The 21,241-nt window shown below is 43.2% G+C and overlaps 1 protein-coding gene across 11 annotated transcripts in view; it reads left to right on the forward strand.

The window, feature by feature from the left end:
* The window catches only part of MYO3B (myosin IIIB), a 523,821-nt gene that overhangs the window by 414,631 nt on the left and 87,949 nt on the right, over positions 1 to 21,241 (forward strand). For all 11 annotated transcript variants that reach the window (XM_056536145.1, XM_056536147.1, XM_056536146.1 and 8 more), the window contains 2 exons: positions 17,337 to 17,451; positions 20,119 to 20,182. In XM_056536145.1, coding sequence (XP_056392120.1) covers positions 17,337 to 17,451; positions 20,119 to 20,182 — 179 coding nt within the window. The remainder of the gene's footprint in view (positions 1 to 17,336; positions 17,452 to 20,118; positions 20,183 to 21,241) is intronic.

Raw genomic sequence — 21,241 nt, forward strand, 5'->3', positions numbered from 1 at the left:
ATAACCTTCCTTCAATTGTGTTAATGTGGGGAGGGTGTGATGAGGGCAGATGTTGTTACCTTAGGGGCAGATGGCATTAACCCCTTGTATTTGTGACGCCAGGACGTGGTTTAACCTCTGCACCACCCGAAGGTATACCGCTTGATCCTGGGATAGGCGCGGGGGGGGGGGCGGGGGGGGGGGGTCAAATAATGACTCCGATGCCAAGTTACGGAGGTAGACAGGTGTAATAGTCTTGACAGCTCTGTTAGGTCCAAGAAGGTGACCAGTGACTTCAGAGACCTTAGGGCTCGCTGGGACTTATAGTGCATTTGGACAATTTGCTGCAGGCCCACGCTGACTGTATACAGTCTGATCTTGACTGACTTGATTAGACTGACTTCACCCCGTATGTAGGTTACCAGGTTTTGACGTTCACCTGTGGGGTACCGGATTAGTGGAAGCGTGGCTGCGTGTTAGGCCTTGGGCCTCCTCAGGACACCAGACACACTCTCTCAGGACTTGACTGTACTGCACTGACAATAACAACAGGTTACTCTTGTATATAAGATGTATTGTTAGACATATAACAAGTCCATCACAGGCAAATGGTGCTATCGTTCACCATCAATCATTGCGCATGATTAAGGGGTTGTTCCCCGCAACGTAGCGTGGCAGGCTGGAGCTGAGGTATTTGTCATCTTACCTGTTTGGGATGTAAACCATCGTACCCCATGACATTTTCGAATATGATTGAAAAGAAGTATCTTATGTGACCGGAATTAAATAATGCAAATAAATAAATAAATAAAGAAAGAAATCTGCAAGAAGACCTGACGGTGTGGTCGTGAGTAATTCACTGAATGCATATTCATTTATATAGATGTGTGCTCGCCACATGCTATCCAGTTATATATAAATGAGCGTGTACTGCACTGACTTCAGAACTCAAGAGACCTAGCTAGCTCCTCCCAGGATTTATATGGGGGAGACTCTGGAGGGGTCCCATAGGTCACCCTGTTAGTCACGTGATCACTGGTACCTTCCTTGGTTACAACACATGTCAACAGTAGTTAAAGGCACATAACAGTATATATACATTACAATAGATAATATAAGATATAATTAACCATTTACATTGCAAAGGGTAAAGAGGGACTAAGGGGACACCAAAACAGAGTCTGCCTGACAGAACAGCAAGGATACAGGGATGCAGCTCCTGTACTGGGCCACCACAAACTCCCCCTCTTAACAACAGCTGTCGTCGGCACCCAGTCCTAGAGGGCGAATGAAAATAAGATGGCCACTGAGGCCAGGAAACAAAAATAGAGACAGTTCCTCAGGCATTGAGCCAATGTCCTTCACAGGGCTGATGAACTGGGGAAGAGTCCATGTGGCATTACAATCAACGTCCTTACATGCTCCATTTTATTTTAGGTTTTTAAGAACTGGGACAATAAGATGTAAACATATGGGAACTTTTTGGACTCGTAACTGCTTTCTGGTGAATAAAGTTGAGTTCAGATCGAGCTGCCTGAGGCTTTCTACCCAGATGCCTGTGCTAATGGGGCCCTTTGGCTTTAGCTACTTCTCCCCATATCATTAGACTAGCAAATACACATTTTCTGACAACACATGAGAATGTTACCTATATACACAGTAGCTCTGTCACTTTACGTGTTGCTTACACCTCCAGGAGAACTCTCTGGCCACAAGAGCACCCTGTACACGATGGACAGGAAACAATAGACATTAGGCATATGGACTGAATATATAGACTGGTAAACTACAGTCCTGACTAATTATATGTCATTTGACTATATTAGATACATAAGATATGCTATGTACATTACTGACTATCTGTACACGAAATTACATTAGAAATATTCTATACTGACTAGACATTAATGTGCCGTAAACTCATAACTTTTATACACAAAGGTACTTTTACTCTCTATACCTTGCCGGTATTTGACCTTGTGTGGACCTTTGGGATCTGCACAGCACCACCTCTGGGGACTCAGGAACTGATGGAACTTCCGAAACTTGAGCAGGTTCTTCCTCAGCAATCACAGTAGCTGGAACTTATTCAGGAGTGTCTGGAATCGAGACTGCTGGTACTTGAAATGGAGAGGTCGGAGCTAGTGCTGGCACTCTGGAAAAAGGTATATAAGCTGGAGCCAATGGAGAAAGAGCAGGAACTTGGGTGTTGACTAACATTGGCTGGACCAGTCTCGGTGCTGGGGGCAAACAGATGAACGCTGGCTGACTTGGAGAGAACATAGGGAAATCAATGGATGGATGGATCCCTTCACCAGGAACATATTCCCTCGCAGGTCTGACATCTGGAGGAGGCAATGGTGAAAGTACTGGTAGATCTTCCTTTAGGCAGATCTTGATACAATTTTGTAGGACAACTTGTGGCTCATACCCAGGCTTCTGAACTTCGTACACATTGGACTCGGGATAGGGTACAGCCGTCCCCGTGTAGGGCTCTGTTTCCCAGATGGAGTCCAATTTGTCCGTTCTCAGGAACTTCTGTAGCCAGACTTTGTTGCCCACCTGGAGTGGTTTGGCTGAGGCATGGCGGTTGTAATCATCTTATTGCCTTTGTTGGGCTTTGTGCATTTTCTTACTGTCAATCTTCTTGGCCTCTTGAATCCTCCTCTGATAATCGGAAACCTACTCGAGGGACGCTTGGGGGGAATTGTGCAGTTGCCCGTTTCGTCCCATCATCAAGTAGAAGGGGGTGTATCCAGTAGAGCAGTGTACTGTATTGTTGTAAATTTCTAACTACTCGGGCAGTAGCCAGGGCCATTCTTCTTGTCTTGACACAGAGGCTTCTCGCAGCATATGGATGAAGACTTGGTTGATGCACTCACAGAGAACATTCCCCTGAGGGTGATAGGTGGTGGTTTGTAGTTTCTTGCAGTCATGGAATTGACATAGTTCTTGGAAGAGTTGGGCCTCAAAGGCCATTCCACGGTCAGTTACCACAGATTCAGGACATCCAAGGTTTTGCACCCTCTTAGAGTAGAACATCTGGGCCACTGTCTTGGCTGTGAGATCTTTGACGGTACAATGACAACCCATTTTGAGTAGTGATGCACCATGGTGAGAGCATCAGTATAGCCGGACCGGGTAGGAGACAATTTCACATGGTCTAGCGCGACCAATTGGTTGGGTCTGTTGCTCTGGATGGAGTGGAGGGGTGCTCTTGCATCCTTGTGCACATTCTTGGTGATGTTACAGACAGAACATTCACTGCACCATTTCTCAATGTCACTACGCATTCCAATCCAGTAGAATCTTTGCCTGACAGTGGCTTTGGTCTTGTGGACTCCAAAGTATCCTGACTGGTCATGATATGCATTGAGGACCACCACCGCATCTCTTCGGAGAACAAGAATCTAATGAAGTCGATCACCAAAGACCGGATCCAATGAATTTCGGTACAACAGTCCTTTGTGCATAAACAGTCGCTTCCTCTGTCGCCACAGACGTTTCAATTCATACTCACACTGGGCCCGACGTAGACGGGTTGGTACCTTTTTCGCCAGAAGGTAGTCCAACAGATCCCCCATAACACGACTTTCATCTTGGAGAGTCTTCCAGGTGTACAGCTCTTCTTCTTCACCATCCATGAGGGCGGTCACAACATTCTGGTTCACAAACCGTTGATAAAATGGGGGCATCTCCATGTCTTCCCACACAGGTGGTTCTTTGCCGGGGGTCATTCGAAACAGTACATCGGCATTGACATTTGACTTGCCACTTCTGTACTTGATGGTGAAGCTGTAATTAGCTAATCTTGAAGCCCATAACTGTTCAATGGCACCCAACTTGGCAGTGTTCAGGTGGGCCAATGGGTTATTATCAATGTAGACAGTAAATCACGTGGCAGCCAAACAATCTTTGAATTTTTCTGTCACCAGGGCAAGAATTTTCATACCAGGGCAAGAAGTTCCAATTTGAATGAGCTGTATTTGGCATCGTTCGTCACTGCCCCTCACAGGTTTCGACTGGTGTAGGCAATCACTCTTCTCTTGTCCATCTTGAACTTGGGACAGAACAGCTCCCAGACCTTCAAAACTGGCATCAGTATATAGCCGAAATGGCTGACTGTAGTCTGGATACGCCAAGATGGGTGGTTCCGTCAGCAGACGTTTAAGAGCTCGGAATGCTGTCTCTTGCTCTTTGGCCCATTCAATAGGTAGTCTTCCATTGTAATTCTCCTTCGCCGTACCCCATAGGAGAGCTGGGAGGGGTTCTGCAATGTGGGATGAAGTGGCAGTGGCAGCTGGCAAATCCCAGGAAGCTCCTGATATCCTTCACCGTGCACTGGGTAGGCCACTTCTTGACAGCATCCACCTTTTCAGGATTTGGCTGAACTCCCTCTGCACTGACAACGTGGCCCAAGTAATGGACTTGAGGTTTGAGCAAGTGACAATTTGATGGTTTGATTTTTAACCCATTCTTGATCAAGACTTGAAAGACATCTGATAGATGACTGAGGTGTTCCTGGTAGGACTTGGAATACACGATGACATCATCCAGGTACAATAAGAAACTTTGGAAATTCAGATGGCCCAGGCACCTATCCATTAGACACCGGAACGTAGCGGGGGCATTACATATGGCATGCCCAAACGGCATGCTTTTAAACTCGAACAACCCCATGGGTGTCACGAAGGTGGTCTTCTCTCGATCCTCCATGGCCATGGGCACTTGCCAGTACCCGCTTCTTAAATCCAGGGTAGAGAAGTAAGCAGCAGACCAGAGGGCCATAAGCAACTCCTCTATACTTGACAAAGGATAAAGGGCCTTATGTATGACATTGTTCAGTTTCCTGTAATCGACACAGAAGCGGATGGTTCCGTCTTTCTTCTTGACCAGGACAAGTGGCGCCGCCCAGGGACTCTGACTTTCTTGTATCACGTCCGCCTCTTTCATGTCGGCCAGCATCTTCTTGACAGTCTGATACATGCCTGGCGTGACCGGACAGTGTCTCTCCTTGATAACCGGGCTGTCGCCTGTGAGGAAATGGTGTAGGATCATTGAAGTCTTCCCAAAGTCTGTGGGGTGTTTGCTGAAAGCTTCATGATACCTTTTGGCGACAGTGACAACTGCATTGACCTGGTCCTGTGGGGTCATCTGCAACCTGGAGTTGCACCCATCAGGGCTCTGGAGGATTAGCACTGGATCTACCGGTAATTTGAGCCGCATGCTGTCGGGCCACTAGACGCTCTGTCACAATGTCCTTTGACTCTAGGAGGTACAACTGAGCCACTGGAGTGTACTTGGGTAAGGCTGCATTCACACCTCGTTTTCAGCCTACGGTTGTCTGATCCAGCTGGGGGAGGGGAAAACCGGGCGCTCCCGTACCCCAGCCGGACCTGCGCTGAAATTCTTTTACTTTAATGAGCCAACCGGAGTCAGATGATGACTCCAGTCGGCTCATTTTTGATCCATATCCGGTTTCCTGACTGGACCTTAAACCGTAGTATACTACGATTTTAGGTCAAGTCACAACACGGGATATGGGTAGAAAATGAGCCGACCAGAGTCACCGTCTGACTCCGGTCGGCTCATTAAAGTCTGGCTGGGGTACGGGAGCGCCGAGTTTTCCCCTTCCCCAGCTGGATCCAGCAACCATAGGCTGAAAAGAGATCTGAATGCAGCCTAAAACAGTAGCAGAATCAGACAGGTTCACTAACCATACTGGGACTCCATTCCATTTGAGACTGTAACGAGACTTCTCGCAACTTGGAATAAAGGATGATCTTCCAGTTACATGGGCTCCAGCAGGGCCTGATAATCCCGATTCTTGACTCAGTGCCATGCACAGCACCATATGAGGGTTTTAGTGTTGGGTTGTAGGGTCACCAATCTGATGTCTTGAACTCGTACTCTGCAGATCTCACCTTGCTTGTTGGCAAACTTCTTTCCCGCTTGTAGGACTTTCAGGTGGTGCTGCACAGCCCGCCGTTCTGAAAGGGGCATATGGTGGAGAGAGGCATACAAGGCATCTACTGTAGAATCTCAGTTAAACAATTCCTCATGATGTTCATCCCCTTATCTGTCACATTGGTTACAATTAGAAGTGAGCGAATCGAATCTGACGAAGTCAAATTCGTTCTGAATTTCATGAAAAATTTGATTCGGACCGAATCTGAACTTCGACTCGATTCTAAATAACGAATTTCTTTATTAGAGACAACCCTGCAATTGTCCTTTATAATATATAGATGCGAGCGGCTTTCTCCTGCGCTCGCATTTCTGCAATAGATAGGACGATCGCAGGGGGTGTCAGGAGTGACACTTGCTATGATCTGTTCTCAACTGCAGGTACTACTGTAGTACCCGCATTAAAAGACAGATCACAGCGAGTGTCCCTTCTGACACCCGATGCAATGGTCATGTATAATGTATAGATCCAGGCGGCCAGACGCTCTTCTCTGGTCCCACTGTAGTATGAATATATGCCGTATATATACCTATTATTCATATTTCCCACAGAGAGCTGTGAGTGACTGGAACCATCTGGCCAATCACAGATCTCTGCGGAAAATATGAATAGGTGTAAGTGAAAAACCCACACACACTACATTTTTATTATTGTCGGCTACATTTTTACATCCCTGTCTGCACACATAAATTGATCCTTATTTAAAAATTTATTAGAATTTCGTTATAATAAAGTACAATTTTTTTCCATCACTACTGTATCTTTCTAATAATTTTTTTTCAATGCTACCCTCCATTACTTTTTTGGATCGCTAAAATTCATATTTTCTCCATTATTGCCTCCTAAACAGACCATTCTAATAACGGATGCAAACTGATGCAAAGGGATGCCATTTAGTGGCATCCATTTGCATCAGTTTTTTATCCGTTAATATCAGCTGTCGGCAGACTCCAGCAGCCGGGACTACTACTACTCCCATCATGGAACAGACTTCTTTCCATGATCGGAGTAGTAGTTCCCCGGCTGCGGGAGTCTGCCGGCGGCTGGGGAGGCTACATTAGTGTTTGTACTACTACCCCCATCATGGAAGAGTCTTTTTCATGTTGGGGGTAGTATTACGGGGGTTAGGGATTGATCGCACCGGGTCTCACTTCTGAGACCCAATGCGATCAGCAGTTATAAAGCAGGGGAGCGAGCGGCGTGCTCCTCTCCCCTGTGATGTATATACTACTGTGTACAATGCTAACAGCATGCCAACTATCGATTTTTCATAAAGTGAGCAACTTTAAAAGACATGACTCACGTTTCTTATTTTATTTATCCATATTATATATAAATAGTCTCACAGGACCTTCATTTTAAATAATGGAAAACAGCAGCATTTTCAGTATGTTCACCAGTCATGGCACAACATTTCAGGGGCGGACCCCCTTATTCATGCGCAAATGGCTACGAAACACTGGTCTATACATTTGCAGAGGTGCAGGAAAAGATGTTTCTACTTTCTGAAGTAAAGTCATGAACCTTTGTTGGAAAAAGAAAGGTCACACCCTTTAAAGAAAACTGTTCTTATTTGACATGGCAGTTTAGGCCCCCATTGCAGTATTGTAATCTGTATTACCTTTAGCAGTTGAGATTGTGATCTTTTTAGAACTGTGAAATAGGGCGCTAATCACTTGTCTTGTTACTGTCAGAATGTGTCACCTCCTGGCAGACACAGCTGCTGGCTTACCTCTTATCAACCGCAGTCCAGACCAGGTCTCCTCCTCCTGCTTCTGCTGCTGTTTTTTAAAGGGCCAAGGTGCACACCCAAAACCTGCCCTGGGCCAACCACCTTCCTGCATCACCTTTGCCTAAGGTCCCTGGTACACAATGAAGTGAAGCCTTGTTTGTGTTAGTATCCTGTGTTTGACCGTTGCCTCTCTATCTCGTTGACTTTCTAGTGTATGACCTGGACTGTTGACCATGAACCTGAGCTGCCCGCCATGATCATTTTGCCTGTCTCTTAATTGTAAAGTGTTAAGAGCTGTAGAAAAATGTATGGTGTGGTCCTTCTTGAGGCTGAATCACTCATAAGCAAAAAACCTAATAAGATTTTCTTTGTGCATCTGCCATTTAGAAGACCATTTTGTGGATGCAATTGCATCCTCTAGTTTAGTTTTACTAGCAAAGTCAAGATTTGTAGACGACTTTCCTGGTGAGATGCCCTGTAAAGGGTTTGACTCATCAAGACACCCTCTATCCATATTCTGGGCATGTGAACATTTATAGAGGAGGGTCCTCTGTTTAAGATCTCTTCTATGTGCCAGAGCAGAGACAGAAAGGAAAAGCAGCCACTTCTTTTGTGTACCCAGGCCATACATGTATCACATGGTTGGCCATTCTTTAGCATCAGAAAATGTATGATGAACCTTTTTTATGTGATATATGCTTTTTAGATGCCATCAAGCCAATCCCTGTCCATATGCTCTTGTGAAAATTACAGATGTTATAGATGATTCCCTATAGGCCAGAGTTGGGAGCTACTAATAGTAGCAGCCCCTGCTCTGGTGGACCTCAACCATTCACACAATATTTCCTTGGAACCAATAGGAATGTAGAATGATAAATATTGTCATGTGCTGAATTCTAGGACTGGAATAATACACAAAATGCATCTACAATGTTAGACATAATCATAGTGAATTTTAAGCAATGGAACTCATATTACAATGACGTGAATAAACAGGCAGATATGGTTGATCTCTTGTGTTCATCCCTGTATCAGTTGGTCGCATACTTTCCTCTAACAGCGGGAACATTCTCAGGAATATTTAAGGCAGTGTACGAATCACTGAGCAGAAGGCTTAATTTACATATTATCATTTATTGCCCGAAAACAAGAATGTTCCTATGAGTTTTTTCATGTTAAGGAAGTGGATTTATGTATATTGGAAACAGTGTTTGAGTTTAGCCCAAAGCAATCTACTGTAAATAACAGTATCCTAAAAGGCAATGAAATGGTTTTGTTAGTTGGCTGTGAAGGAATGTAATGTAAAACAGTGCATCGTATGGGGAGTGATATACACACAACACTAGACAAATAACCTCTAGTAAAGACCTAGGGAAATGAAATACATCAACAACGTACAGCTCACTCCTGTTCTGTCCTGATAGTTTGTTACAATGTATCAGTGAAGGTAAAAGCCTGCAGCCTGGAAGCAGTTTAGCTTACTGAAAACTGGCTAGACTAGAAACAACTGTAGAAAACCAAGAGTTGTGAAATAATTTAGGTCTGTTTTATTTATTTTTTATTTATGTAGACAAGAGCATGTGAGCTTATTGACAGTATAAAGAGATCTTGCAAATGGTCAGAAATTGAAAATGTATAAGTATAGTAGAAAACTGCATTTATTTCGCTTGACAACCCCTTTAAGACATGTTTTAGTTTTACTTGAATAAGGATGTGAGATAGCTGGGAGATGGGCATGGCTTGTGTGTAATTGTGCCAAAAATTGCTCCAAAATAACATTTTAGTGTAAGGTAAGCCAAAAAATAACATTTTAGAGTAAGGTAAGCTTGTGTGTAATTGTGCCAAAAATTGCTCCAAAATAACATTTTAGTGTAAGGTAAGCCAAATAACAAGTGGTCTAAACTTAGACTACAGTAAATCCAAAGGAGAGTAGAAAACACCAGTTCAATAGTGCAAACCACCAGTCAAAGGCAGGGAAATGGAATCATCCAAAGCTCTATTTGCCACACATAACACGTTTTGAGGCGTTAGAGCCTCTTCATCAGATGTACAGGCTTTAAACTTAGACTAGACAGTTTAAAGATATACTGAACTTATCAACAGCCTGATAGTTTGTGATAAATTTTGAACATTATTAGACTTTAGACTGTCTAGTCTAAATTTACACTGTCTAAGTATTATAAAGCACTAGTAAATTTGCCATGCTATTTCTTTTCTGTTCACTTATGAGGGTTTAAAAAAAAGGAAATATACATTTCAAAGATTGTGACTATAGTTTTAAGTTGCAGTACCATTCCTCCTTGCTTCAAGTCTTCACTCTTTGGGTGGGCACATGACCACAACCATGCTCTGGAGACCACATGTCCCGGAATCCGCTGTCAGCAGGCACATCTCGAGCTCTGCCTGTAACAATTACATTGTGCAGAATAAGGTGTCCCAGATATACGGTAAATAATGTAGTCAGATACAGGCAGGTTTGGAGTTTGTCGATGATCATGAGTAAGCTTTTTTGAGTAAGCTGCACATGCTCAGCCATTCCTCAGTTGGGTCTGGAAAATGGTGCATGCCCTAAAAAGGCATGTTCATAACGTGGTTAGCATTTCTATATCCATATCCATAGGTAGAATAAGGATTCATCGGTCGGATTGGATGCCAAGATATAGATACAGTAGGACTGCCAACATACAGCTGATAACTTGCTGCAAAAAAGTTTAAACTAACATCTGTATATATTTACATTATACTGTATATACTTTTTCTTTTTCTATTTGTGTGGAAAACCTTTTTAATCTATGCACTGAAACTAAAATGAACTACAGGAAACATTCCCTTTAAATAATCCATCTTACTCCCAGTGACCTAAATATGGCCCATAATGTAGCTGGGAGAACTGTTCTAGATATAAAACAGAGCGGAAAATGGAAATTTTACATAATAACTCCAAAGTTAAAATGATCTTATTTACATTTTTTGCTCTCAGTGTAAATGACAATGAATGGGCTGAACACCCGTGCATATCCAGGACCATTCTGAGAATTTAGAAAACATTTGGCTTACATGTTTCTGCAGTCCCGCTCATATTGAAATTTGTTTCCCTTTCATCTCTTTCCCAGTAAAATCAGCAGTAGGGGCTTATCCTGTTAGCTTCCTTAGAACTTCCTTTTTAGAATTCCCAATCTATTGCCACACATTCTCATACCGGGAACAAGATGCCTTTTCATGCTGTCAACTTTTTTTTTTCATCTGAAATGTAAATTAATTCTTGCTAGTATGCCTTGACAGAGATCAAAGTAGGGGTATTAACCTTATTGGGCCTCCTCTCCACCGGAATCTACTGCCGAGGCGGGGAGGTTAGTGTTTGGGGGCAATCGTAATTGTTATCTGTGGCAATTCTCCAAGCAGTGGTCCAACTAGAAGTCAGGGTTTTCAAAGCTCTTTTTTCTTTTTTTTTTTTTTTACAGTCAGTTTATAATTTTTTTGCAATTAAATTAAAAATGCACGCCCGGATTTTATTTCATTTAAGAGAGTCTCAGTCTGAGTGTACAATATTATCTAAGTGGTTTTGACAGCGATTGATCTTAGTCTGGTAGAAAACAGGAAAGCAGCCCCCTGATGGAAATCTCTTAACTTAAGAGATTGTTCTTTTTTTTTTTTTTCTTTTTCTGCCGAGTCTTTAGGGGTATGAGAATTTGCATTTAAAAAATAAACAGACGCCTTTCAAATACATGAGCTGGTGGTCGAGAGATCTCAGTGGGCTTATGTACTGCACAACCCATTGATCAAGGGGAGAAGACAAGAAAGGCTTGAGAAAATAATCTACTTGAAGTTACATTCCCTATGGGTATGGAAATATACATACAAATAGTGATATCTGATGTGCAGTGCTGTCAGATGAAATTTCCCTGAATAGGAGCTGGCAGTGGATGCTGCTGGGGTGCAATCGCATTTCCATAGAGAAAGCCCACCTACACACCTGCCGAGGTACCACCTGAAGACAATAACATGTGGTAGCGAAATAGTTTGGTAAAAACTTATGATATGACAAGTCAATGGCTGCACATACAAGTCATTTAATTTATTTTCTTCTTTTCACTTTGTTTACTAATATTTATTGTGGCAAGGGAAACATTCAAAAAGTATTTTCTATACCATTTGCTGTAGGAGTGTGACTATTTTTTTATAATACATGCAGTAATAAGCCCCTGTAACAATATTTCCGTGTTTATTGTACGAATCAGAAGTTATCAGCTAAAACCAGGTGAATTGTAGGGCATAGTTCACATGACAGTAGATATTCAAGGAGTTTTCTTAGATTTTTGTTGCATTATTTTTGTTGGATTTTGCAAATCTGCAAGTTGCTACCTACCACCATTTTTACATAGAATCCTTGCAGATGCTGAATCTTTATTATCCAAAATGTAGATTTCAAATTTGTTGGGGAAAAAAATCTATGTGACACGTATTTTACATGGATTTTGGCACAGAATATGAACCACAATATTCTTGGTCGGCCAATAATCTTCTAATGTAATAGAGCCCTTAGCCTTATATTTGGTGAAATATGTTAAATATTTATGTCCTGTCAAATAATAGGGTTAGTGTGTTTGGAGAAAGGTACAGGTGATGTCTGGAGAAGGGTACAGGTGATGTCTGGAGAAGGGTACAGGTTATGTCTGGAGAAGGGTACAGGTTATGTCTGGCGAAGGGTACAGGTGATATCTGAAGAAGGGTACAGGTGATGTCTGGAGAAGGGTACAGGTTATGTCTGGAGAAGGGTACAGGTGGTATCTGAAGAAGGGTACAGGTGATGTCTGGAGAAGGGTACAGATGATGTCTGGAGAAGGGTTCAGATGATGTCTGGAGAAGGGTATCGGTGATTTCTGGAGAAGGGTACGGATGATGTCTAGAGAAGGGTACATTTGATATCTGGAGAAGGGTACAGATGATGTTTGGAGAAGGGTACCGGGGATTTCTGGAGAAAGGTACAGGGATGTCTGGAGAATAATAGGGTTTGTGTGTCTGGAGAAGGGTACAAATGATGCTTGGAGAAGGGTACATGTGAGGTCTAGAGAAGGGTACATGTGACGTCTGGAAAAGGGTACATGTGACGTCTGGAGAAGGTTACAGGTGACGTCTGGAGAAGGTTACAGGTGACGTCTGGAGAAGGGTGCAGGTGATGTCTGGAGAATGATAGTGTGTTTTGTGTGTTGTGTTTGGGTGTCTGGAGAAAGGTACAGGTGATGTCTGAAGTAGGGTACAGATGATGTTTGGAGAAGGGTTCAGGTGATGTCTGGAGAAAGGTACAGGGGATGTCTGGAGGATAATAGGGTTTGTGTGTCTGGAGAAGAGTACAAATGATGCTTGGAGAAGGGTACATGTGATGTCTGGAGAAGGGTACATGTGACGTCTGGAAAAGAGTACATGTGACATCTGGAAAAGGGTACATGTGACGTCTGGAGAAGGTTACAGGTGACGTCTGGAGAAGGTTACAGGTGACGTCTGGAGAAGGGTGCAGGTGATGTCTGGAGAATGATAAGGTGTTTTGTGTGTTGTGTTTGGGTGTCTGGAGAAAGGTACAGGTGATGTCTGGAGAAGGGTACAGATGATGTTTGGAGAAGGGTTCAGGTGATGTTTGGAGAAAGGTACACGGGATGTCTGGAAGATAATAGGGTTTGTGTGTCTGGAGAAGAGTACAAATGATGCTTGGAGAAGGGTACATGTGATGTCTGGAGAAGGGTACAGGGGATGTCTGGAAGGCAAGTATCAGGAATAAACTGGGGTTGACATTTTTTAATAATTCACTTTGTTCCAAAACATTCCTTTCACCTCTAGAAAAAAGCATTCACACAGTCTTTTTTGTGTCATATTAATAATTATAATGTCAATTGTGAAATGTAGCTGAGAAGTCAATTTTTAAAGCTTAATGGGGGAAAAGGTGACAACCCCTCTGAAATATTTAAAGAGTACCTGTCATCAAACCATATTCCCTAACTACTCCTAACACGCTTCCTGCCCTTAATTTTTTTCCAAAGCTTTAAAAAGCTCTGTATCATACCTTTCCCCTAGCTCACATTGTGAGAGCTACCGGCAAGTGAAGGTGGGCATTCCCCAGCAGTCGCAACATCACTGAAGCCTGTGAGAGCTGTGCCTCCCCATGCCCCCGCATGCACTTCCTGAGTTTGGTCTCCTGCCAGGCAGGGAGGAGACCAAACTAACTGTTTGACTTGTGCAGGGAACAGAACAGTGCCACCTAGTGGCTGTGTTTTCAATCACATTAAAAACATATAAAGGTTGAGAATTTTAACAGCAAGTAAATAGCAAAGTGTCTTATAATTACATAAGGAACAATATATTAAAAGTTTAGTTTGGTGACAGGTACTCTTTAAGTTTCAGGGCTCTGGTTGTCACTTTTCTAGTATTTAAAACAATTTACTTACAGTTCACATATGAATTTTTCAAAGAAAAAGCAGAAAGCTTTAATTCTCTCTTCTTCATTCTCATTCTTCCTATTAAGATCATTAATAAGATCCAAACCTCTTGCTTTTTATAGCACAATAATCCGCAACATTGTACATATCTGCTGCTATGATGAAGCTGGATCAAGATGCAACTAGTTCATTATGGAATATTTAAAGGGGTACTCCACCCCTAGACATCTTATCCCCTATCCAAAGTATAGGGGATAAGATGTCTGATCGCGGGGGTCCCGTCGCTGGGGACCCCCGCAATATAGCATGTGGCACCCACTTGTTTCCTGTCCGGAAGCGCTGGAGGGTCTGGGTTGCGACCACGGGAACGGAAGTCCGCGACATGTGACGTCACGCCCCGTCCCCTCAATGCAAGTTTATGGGAGGGGGCGTGACGGCCGTAGGTTTTTCTCATTTTCCACTCCCGTGGAAAACTTTTTTTTTTTTTTAAATCAACTGGTGCCAGAAAGTTAAACAGATTTGTAAATTACGTCTATTAAAAAAAAAAATCTTAATCCTTCCAGTACTTAATAGCTGCTGACTACTACAGAGGAAATGGTATTCTTTTTGGAACACAGAGCTCTCTGCTGACATCATGAGCACAGTGCTCTCTGCTGACATCTCTGTCCATTTTAGGAACTGTCCAGAGCAGCATATGTTTGCTATGGGGATTTTCTCCTACTCTGGACAGTTCTTAAAATGGACAGAGATGTCAGCAGAGAGCACTGTGGTCAGGATGTCAGCAGAGAGCTCTGTGTTCCAAAAAGAAAACAATTTCCTCTGTAGTATTCAGCAGCTAATAAGTACTGGAAGGATTAGGATTTTTTTAATAGAAGTAATTTACAAATCTGTTTAACTTTCTGGCACCAGTTGATTTAAAAAATTTTTTTCCACGGGAGTACCCCTTTAAGATAGAAAAGCTGAGCTGTGATTGGGTTCTGAGGGAAGATCCCTCCAGTTGTTCTCTCACCCGGACATGGTTTAGCTTTGCTTGGTCTCCATTTCCAGAGCTGTCAGGAAATGTATGCTACAGCAGGTCCCCTTCCAGACAGAAATGATACCCTTCTAAAATCTGTGAGATGGAAACAGGTGGATGCATAACTGTGACTTATTAATACCCTATAGAACAATGCAACATTTATTTCAAAGGGAAAATTGCCTAATTAAAAATGCTTGTCAAAGTAAAAAACAATGTTTACAGAAATACAGTATCAAAAAAAAAAAAAAATATTGTGGAACTTCCAACATGGATTTGGATTCCACTGAAAGAATGAACATGTTCATTCTGTCAGCAGAATCCACCTGTAAAAGCCCATCAGTGAATGGGACTTCTGATTTCTTATGTATATTTCTGTGCTAAAATTTTGCACGACATAAGCCCTGGTTCTGGGTGGTGCTGATTCCACAAGGAAATTCCCCAGTGTGCATGAGACATAACTTTTCAGAAATACACTCCCTTTAGCAGTGTTTCCTAACCAGGGCGCCTCCAGCTGTTTCAAAACTACAACTCACAGCATGCCCGGACAGCCTTTGGCTGTCCGGGCATGCTGGGAGTTGTAGTTTTGCAACAGCTGGAGGCACCCTGGTTGGGAATCAATGCCTTATAGCAGTGGTCATCAACCTGAGGACCTCCAGATGTTTCAAAACTACAACTCCCATCGGCTGTCCGGGCATGCTGGGAGTTGTAGTTTTGAAACATCTGTAGGTCCGCAGGTTGAAGACCACTGCCCTATAGGATCTTGCAGACCCTTCACAGCCTGAATCTGCAACTGATCTTTCACCACTACATAACAGATGACAGGCCCTTTCTTTCACCTTTAGGATAAGTTGACACTGCAGAATCTCTGGACGGAGTTTCCGCTGGAGATCCCACAGGACCGTTAGGACCGTGCTGACTGCATTGCCTTTCCCATAGAGGACAATGCATTGCCGTCTATGGGTACACCAATGCAATCCATGTGGTCCTTGCACCGCCCGTGGGATCTCCGGCAGAGATTCCGTCCGGGATTCTGCAGTGTGAACCCGTCCTTAGACTACACGGTGGAATGTTCACACGGTGGAATGTCTACTCTGCAAATTTCCGTGTGGACATTCCACGGACAAGGGAGCACAGACAGAACATGCCGGCATGCTATTGCGGACGTCAGAATCAGGATTTCCGTGGCTGATGTTGCTGCTGCAGAAATTCTGTTGTGTGAACAGAGCAGCAGAATCCCATAGAAATTAGTAGGACTGCTGTGTCCGTGTGGAAGATTCATAAGGAATTTTGTGAACAGAGCCTTACACTCCTAGGGCTTTCTGAAATCAACAATTGATATCATGAAGTTACGTATATGTGGAGTCGGGGTGCAATGCAGGGTAGATGCAGGGCAGATGTTATTTACCCCTTCTTGTCGTGACGCCAGGGCATGGTTTAGCCTTTACCACCCTGAAGGTAAAACTGCTGATCCTGGGTTAGGCAGGGGCAATGAAGACACCAACGCCAGATTAAGGATAACGGACGTTTTACTGAGGCAAGACAGGTGATATAGTCTTTGAAGTACAGTCAAATATCCCAGGGAGATAACCAGTGACACAGGGGGACCTCGCAGGCTTGCTGGGACTTGCAGTAGTTAGACTGACTTTAGTGCAGGCCACGGTGACTACAGATGGACTTGACTTGACAGAGATGGTGACTGACAATAAGATGACGTGACTTACTGATGACCGACTTGTGGCTGCAGGACTTTAGGCTTGAGGCCTCCAATGCTCTGGACACAGATACTGGAACAACTTGACTGGACTTGACCTCAGCATAAGTAGCAATGTGCTAAAAGAGAGATTGCAGCCCCTCCCCTTGTTATATAGGGGCTGTGCAAGGAGCCCATAGGTCACTTGGGGGGTAACCTGGTCACTGGAGCCCTCTGGGTAACAATCATGTGATATAAACATTAAAGTAACAGTACATAATTTATACACAACCTATGTACATAATGGGGGTATGCTGCAGGGGAGCCCTGGGGACATGCAGGGACTTTGCCTGACAGGGCAGGAGGACAGTATGGGGCCACATCATCCTGTACTGGGACATCACAATTACCAATTATTAGCAAACCCGGGAGGTTAGTCTCCCTTTAACATCCCTTTTTAACTGTAAATTGTGTAATGGGAACCATTTTTGCTAAAATAAACTATTTTTGTCTTTGTCTAGCTTTTAAAGGTTATGTTGCCAGAAAGAATTATATTATACTGAAGGACTGCAAACCAGTTACATTCACAGAAGGATCACTAGGCAGGACATGTGCCATTTACAGCAATGGACAATGGTAAGTAAATATCATAAATTACACAGTTAACAGTGAAACACAATTTAAGGGTCGCCGTCACACACGTGCGCATTATGGCGGCAAGTCTCGGCATGATAGCTGTCGGTTCGGGTCATCATGCCCATGGTCTGGAACCTACCGCAGCAATACAGGCAAAAAAAGTGTGAGGACCCTCACCCTTTGTTGCAGATTTCACCTTCTAGGTTTACATAAATTGACATGCAGAGGATTTCTGTCAAAAAAAATTCTGCAGCAAGTCTTGTGTATGTTTTTCCTTAGTGGTATGTTCACACAATGCTGATTTTTTTTTTATCCTTCAAAAAGCAAAAAATAACTTAGCCGACACAAAAAAATTTGAGGTGTCCCAAAAAATTAATTAACTCCAATACTAAAACACTTCAACAAATATTACACAGAATACAAATCTTTATTGAAAATTCATATTAAAATAATACACATAAACAAGTGACTGGCACCAAAAATAGTTCCCTACTAAAGCATGGCAAAAAGATTATAGTAAATAAAAGAAGGAGTTGTACATACAATACTGTTCAAAGAGCAACCATACATCCAATAGAGAGTATAATGCCTTCAAAGTCATAGGTAGGTTAATGCAGAATAGCAAGTAAATACTGAAGTCCTAGCATGTGTTATGGAAATCAGACTTAGGCTGCATTCATACTACATTTCGTCCATACGGGGACCGGATCCGGCTGGGGGACGGGAAGACCAGGCGCTCCCATATCCCAGCCGGATCCCATCTCATTCATTTGAATGAGATGACCAGAGTCAGATAGTGACTGGGTTTGCCACATTTTTCCCCTTATCTGGCCGTATTGAAAACCGTGGTATGCTGCGGTTTTTTAGTCTGGCCAGAAAACCGGATACGGGGCAAAAATGAGCCGACCATAGTCACTATCTGACTCCGGTTGTCTCATTCAAATGAATGAGATGGGGTCCGGCTGGGATACGGGAGCACCCGGTTTTCCCATCCCCTAGGCGGTCCCCGTATGGACGAAACATAGTGTGAATGGAGCCTTAACCAGGTAGGTGCAGACCCCAATACACGTTTTGCCCAACTGAGCTTTGTCAGGGGGCACCCCCTGAAAAATTGTTGGGTATCCTTACAATAACTGTATCCTTAAAATAACTGTGGCACCTTTTAACAAGCACCAATCCACCAGATTGGCGCCTTTATAGGGTCTAGAGGCCCTAATACATGGCCGGGTGTTCCATGGTAAGAAAGCACCAATCTCGTAGATCGGCGCTCGTTTACAAAGCCTTTACGTGGCTCAAGCATCAGGCAGAAGGGCCAAACAAACGATTGCTGGATTGTTCTTCCGCCCTTATGCTGCAATCGGATGTTGGCTGCACATCCTCTATCGCTCTACCGGCTGACAGCTGATTTTTTGACCCGATCAGCTGACGAATGAGTGTTTTCTCATTTGCCGGCTTATAGCTGGCCCTATTACACAAGGTTATATTGGCCTGTGTCAATAGAAGATAAGAAGATGAATAAGTACTAGATGTCTCCGACATCTTAAAAATGTGACCTGTCTGATGTATGTTTCCCTTGAAAGAAGACTCTTTGGCTTTAGCTATCTGGACATGCTGGAAGTTGTAGTTTTGCAACAGCTGGAGGCACACTTATTGGGAAACACTGCTCTAGAGGATGGCCTGGCAGGTCCTACATGTTAGAAGAAACCTTTAATAAATATCTAATGTCAAAGAATCGTTTAAACTGGTGGCTTAGGTTCCTGTGTACGTGCTGTTCATTTTTTTGGAGGAAGGCAGGATCATATGTCAGAGATGTCATCGCCAGGACTATGAACAGATAAGACCAAGTGGGATGTAAGGGAAAACCTTCCTTAACTCCAACATCAATGATCAGGCATGAGGGCCCATACACATTGAGCACTTTGCCCAACCATAAAGAACATAAGAGATGCTCTTTTCTCTTCTCCATCATGGCGACACCGTTGTATCTTTCCCAACTCGAAAAGTGTTGTATCTATGTATGTAAAAGTCATACATGTGTGTTCTTCCCCTCAGACCTCACTAGGTCATGCAGATTCTTTACATGTCCTATTTATATGTCTAGCTTCTGTATTTGGCTCACAAATCCCTCTGTTCTGCTGCTCACTCATTCTGACATCCACTGCTCAGGAAGGGGTGTGTCCCAGGCAAATTGTGTTGTATCTATGTATGTAAAAGTTGTGTTGTATCTATGTATATATGTGTGTTCTTCCCTTTAGATCTGGCCCTATGCTTTGAGCACTGTGAAACGTCTTTGCGCTCGGGTCAGTGTTTGTCAACCAGTGTGCCTTTAGCTGTTGCAAAACTACAACTCCCAGCATGCCCGGACAGCCGAAGGCTGTCTGGGCATGCTGTGAGTTGTAGTTTTGCAACAGCTGAAGGCACACTGGTTGGGTAACACTACGCTATCTCAAAATTTGTATGCTTGTATACAACAAACTATGGCTGCCTAATGTACATATATATATATATATATATATATATATATATATATATGTGCAGCATGAGGACACGTGCAAATTCAGTCCATAAAATGTCCCATTTCCTGTACTTTGATAAAAAAAAGCGAATGTATTGAGTAATTGTATTTCCTCGCTAATAAATCGCTTTATCTCCTTTCTGTTCTCCCAGGCGAGAGAATGGTGACACGGCTGGTTTCACAGAGTCAGACAGCCCGGACCGGCAGTCGGAGAAGGTAGTCTTACGTGGCCGGCTCTGAACGCGCCATTGTTAACTCGGCATTCCTCTGTCTACTGTTCCTAGTTGCGTTCACGGCTATTTGGCTGAACCATGTGAACATGAAACCGTTAGTTATGTTTTGAAGTCCCTGAGACAAAAGCCCCCGCTTGCTAAGAACCGGAGTTTCTGTGGAAAGACAGGGAGGTACAGTGAAAAGAGAGTATCAAAAGGCTGAAAATTTGCTGCGGAGAATAAAAAACGCGAGCTGCTCCCCGAGGTGGTGTGTCTGTGCACTCCGCTTAGCTACAGATGTTACAGCCTCTATTTTAGTAAAGACCTCAGGTTCTTTGGTAGCACTTTGATATCCTGCTCGAATTCAATATGTGAAATGGAGGAGTCTTTCTGTGACTTGGAGCACAGTACAAGCTTTGAAGTTTGATCCAATTTTTGCTGCTTACCATTTGATGTTGAAAGGATGAAATGAAGAAAATGTACAGGTTTTTTTTTTTTTTTGCCAGTTACTCTGTAGAGCATATGTAAGATAAAAAAAAAAAATCTAAATCCGCTGGATGATGTACTTAGAAATGTTAAGCAGATTAATACCTTCCTATAGCTTTTTGCTGATACAAATGAATGAAACACGAGGGGGTGGGGGGGGGGGGGGGTGGTGTTTAGCGAATATTGTGTCCTGAGATTTCCAGTCTATAAAATTTTTAAGGAGCTAGTTCTCAAGAGTACCCGTTCAGATCAGCTACTTGTTAACTATTTCCTTTACATACTGGGTTTTCTTGGTAGTGCAGGTGGAGTTAAAGGGGTACTCCGGTGGAAAACTTTTGTTTTTTTAAATCAACTGGTGCCAGAAAGTTAAACAGATTTGTAAATTACTTCTATTAAAAAAAATCTTAATCCTTCCAGTATTTATTAGCTGCTGAATACTACAGAAGAAATTCTTTTCTTTTTGGAACACAGAGCTCTCTGCTGACATCACGAGCACAGTGCTCTCTGCTGACATCTCTGTCCATTTTAAGAACTGTCCAGAGTAGGAGAAAATCCCCTTAGCAAACATATGCTGTTC

This window comes from Hyla sarda, chromosome 8 (genome assembly GCF_029499605.1).
Source record: "Hyla sarda isolate aHylSar1 chromosome 8, aHylSar1.hap1, whole genome shotgun sequence".
Classification (NCBI taxonomy): Eukaryota; Metazoa; Chordata; class Amphibia; order Anura; family Hylidae; genus Hyla; species Hyla sarda.